Consider the following 3,303-nt stretch of genomic DNA (forward strand, 5'->3'; position numbering starts at 1 on the left):
GTAACGTCTAAATGTCAATAAAATGTGACAATTACATTTAATCAGAATATATTGTATGCCCCAAAAAATAAAACTTTGCATTAATGTGAAAATACTTAGCATGATTTAGGGAGGTAGTTCAGGGTGGAATAGTGCTGGAATTCAGCCAGGACAGTAGGCGTCGGGGGACGAGAAAGTGGGGGGACGTTTCACAGCCCGCCCCATGGGATCCGTAATGTGCCCTCCGCCGATGAGACCCCGCTGCGCGAGGACGCGAGAGGGCACGGGGAAGACAGTGGGGAATTAAATGGGGATCCATCTGTCTGCAGATCCGGCTGTTCACTGAAATTGTTTATTTATAAAATTAATGTATATTTATCATGTTTTCTCCAGTATTATGGGCCAGTATTTTTGGTCTCCATTAATGATTTCTTCTCCATTTTCCAGAGCCACAATGTTGACAAGACTGTTCAGTGACCCTTCACTGCTTCCCGATGTGCAGAAATATTCGGGCTGGGCGGATGACAGCGAGAGCGAGGACTCGAAAAATAAAGATGATGACCAGGATCACTGTCGCCTGGTTGATGACGATTTAGGCGACAGTGACCTGAGAGGCAGCCGGACACACTCCGAAATCGCAGATGACGACGAAGATGATGACGAGGTGGATGAAGAAGACACGGAGGACGATGCAGAGGGAAATAGACCGAAAAAGCGAGGACCTAAGAAGCGTAAAATGACCCAGGCGCGTGTCGAGCGATCCAAGGTTCGTCGTCATAAGGCAAACGCACGGGAAAGAACGCGCATGCATGACCTGAACTCAGCGCTAGACAACCTGCGTAAAGTTGTCCCCTGCTACTCCAAAACGCAAAAGTTGTCTAAAATTGAGACTCTCCGATTGGCCAAGAACTACATTTGGGCCCTGTCTGAGATATTACGTTCTGGGAAAAGACCTGACCTTGTTTCCTACGTACAGACACTGTGTAAAGGACTCTCCCAACCCACAACCAACCTGGTGGCAGGGTGTTTACAGCTTAACTCCCGAAACTTCCTGACTGAGCAGTGTCCGGAAGGGGGACGCTATCACGGGTCCAACAACATTTCCATGCATTCATATCCATACCAGTGCGCGCGTCTGTCCAGCCCACAGTGTCAGTCTGGCTCAAACTCCAATCCTTTACGAACTCACGGGTTTTGTTCAGCTTACGACTCGCTGTATGGTGGGGGTGGATCTCCCGAATACAACAGTCCTGAATATGAGGGTCCACTCAGCCCACCTGTGTGTGTCAATGGCAACTTTTCTCTGAAACATCAAGACTCTACTTCACCCGACGTAGAGAAAGGCTATCACTATTCTATGCATTACTCCGGCCCCCCAAGCACTCGCCCTTCTGCTGCCCACAATCTGGTGTTCGGTTCTTCAGGGGTGCGTGCCAGCATCCACTCTGAAAACGTTCTGCCTTACCATGACATGCACTTACACCACGAACGGGCCCCCGTTTACGACGAACTGAATGCGTTTTTCCACAACTAAACCCCAGTGCGTCCTCTTACAATCATCAAGCAAACTTGACAGGGTGCCACGTCACCCATATATTTACTACCCCATCCTGCACTCATTTTAGCAAGGACTAACACCAGGAACAAAATATGGGGAAGAAGTCATTATTGACATGTGTGTCCGTTCCTTGTATGTTGTATTTCTTGTGTCAGATTACACAGGCCTACTGCATTTGAGAGACATCTAGACTGAATGCAAGCACAGACACACGTACATAATGTATAATTGTCACGATAATATTCTAGTAATTAAAACATTTGTGAAAAAAAATATAATTATTTGAATACACAAAACGCAACGCAACACTGATTGGAGAAACACTTGATGCTCTTCAAGGGACAGCCTAATTGTTAATCAATTGTTTACAGCTATGCAATAACATGACATAAAAATGTTAGGACCCGGGTGTAAAACCAATTTAATGCAGTGGGGTTCGAAATGTTAATACTTTCTCCGTTATTACTAATATGTGTCTGTATGGTCATTGTCATGTGATGGACAAAATATGGAAAAGGAATGGAAATTATTCCATTCCAACCTGCATCTACAGGTTTGATATTTGCAAATCACACACATACACACACCGGCACACACAGACAGACACACACACACACTTTGGAAGAAGAGGGTACACCACCTAATGTAGGCCTATGTCGAAATTAATTCATTTGACGTCGACGTTGACATCAAAATCCAGTTTCAGGAAGAGGTTTTCTGGTAATTTTTCGGATAGCTGCTGCAAGTCATTACGTTGCAAATGAATTTAAGCGAAACGGATACACATTTTTTTATCCATATAATACAATGAATATGATAATCGCACCTAAGGAAGTGTCCGTCTCATGTCGTACCCTATGTGTCTATTCAATAAACACAGGAAGTTACGGTATATTTCAAACAGTCAAACAAAACTGTTAAATAACTTCTAAATGGACGAGTCACATTAACTTAATTAAGGCATATCACTTATTAAGGCTATATCTTCTCCCACGATGTTTGGGGGGCAATTCATGCCTGATTGTAGATATCAAATTTTAGTTATATTTAATTATGTTATGTCTCGGTCTTGGATGATGTTCCTAGAATTTAAATACGAGTGATTCATTTTTTCATAATAAAAACAGTTGGTTTTACATTATGTATTTTGATGACATCAACATCCGTATTGTAATTGCGATTATTATTATAGTTATTGTTTATTATTATTATTATTATTAATGAAACGATGAATTAATTTGATTATTTTTATGTCAGTGTTAGTATGCTATGGAAGTTAGATGAAGGGGCCCCTTGAATCATCAATCTGTTGCTGACAATGTTTCATGAAAGTACAAACTTTGTACTTAAACACTTGTGTGGTAAAAATAAAATTATGGTAAACCACATTGTGTAACTTTTTACAGTTTAATCAATAATATGAAAGCCATATGTTTTTTTCTTGTTTTATTAGCCCGAGAATCATATTTAGCATATGTGATAAATGTATGTTCATGTCATGGCATGTGGGGTGGTGTAGAAGGGGTTGAACTATTTTAGACCTATTAAACACAAAGCACATAACATCCAATATGTCATATGTTAGCCCTGGAGTCAATATTCTTGCCGTTTGGGGGCATACAGTGTTTTTGAAACACAAAGAGTCTTATCTAAAGTGCTGTTTTGGTATTTTGGGGAAATTTAAGAATGAAACATAGCGGGTAACATTTGTCCATTAAATACATGGAAATGTGTGGTGCATGATACTGCACACACACAGATGCACA

At 41.4% G+C, this 3,303-nt stretch overlaps 1 protein-coding gene across 1 annotated transcript; it reads left to right on the forward strand.

The window, feature by feature from the left end:
• Positions 1-430: 430 nt before the first annotated feature.
• LOC124479907 (neurogenic differentiation factor 2-like) lies at positions 431-1,513 on the forward strand. Its single transcript, XM_047038858.1, has one exon. It carries the CDS (start codon positions 434-436, stop codon positions 1,511-1,513), a length of 1,080 nt encoding a protein of 359 aa, XP_046894814.1. The 5' UTR covers positions 431-433.
• The last annotated feature ends 1,790 nt before the right edge of the window (positions 1,514-3,303 follow it).

Source organism: Hypomesus transpacificus, chromosome 17, assembly GCF_021917145.1.
Source record: "Hypomesus transpacificus isolate Combined female chromosome 17, fHypTra1, whole genome shotgun sequence".
In the NCBI taxonomy this organism is placed as follows: Eukaryota; Metazoa; Chordata; class Actinopteri; order Osmeriformes; family Osmeridae; genus Hypomesus; species Hypomesus transpacificus.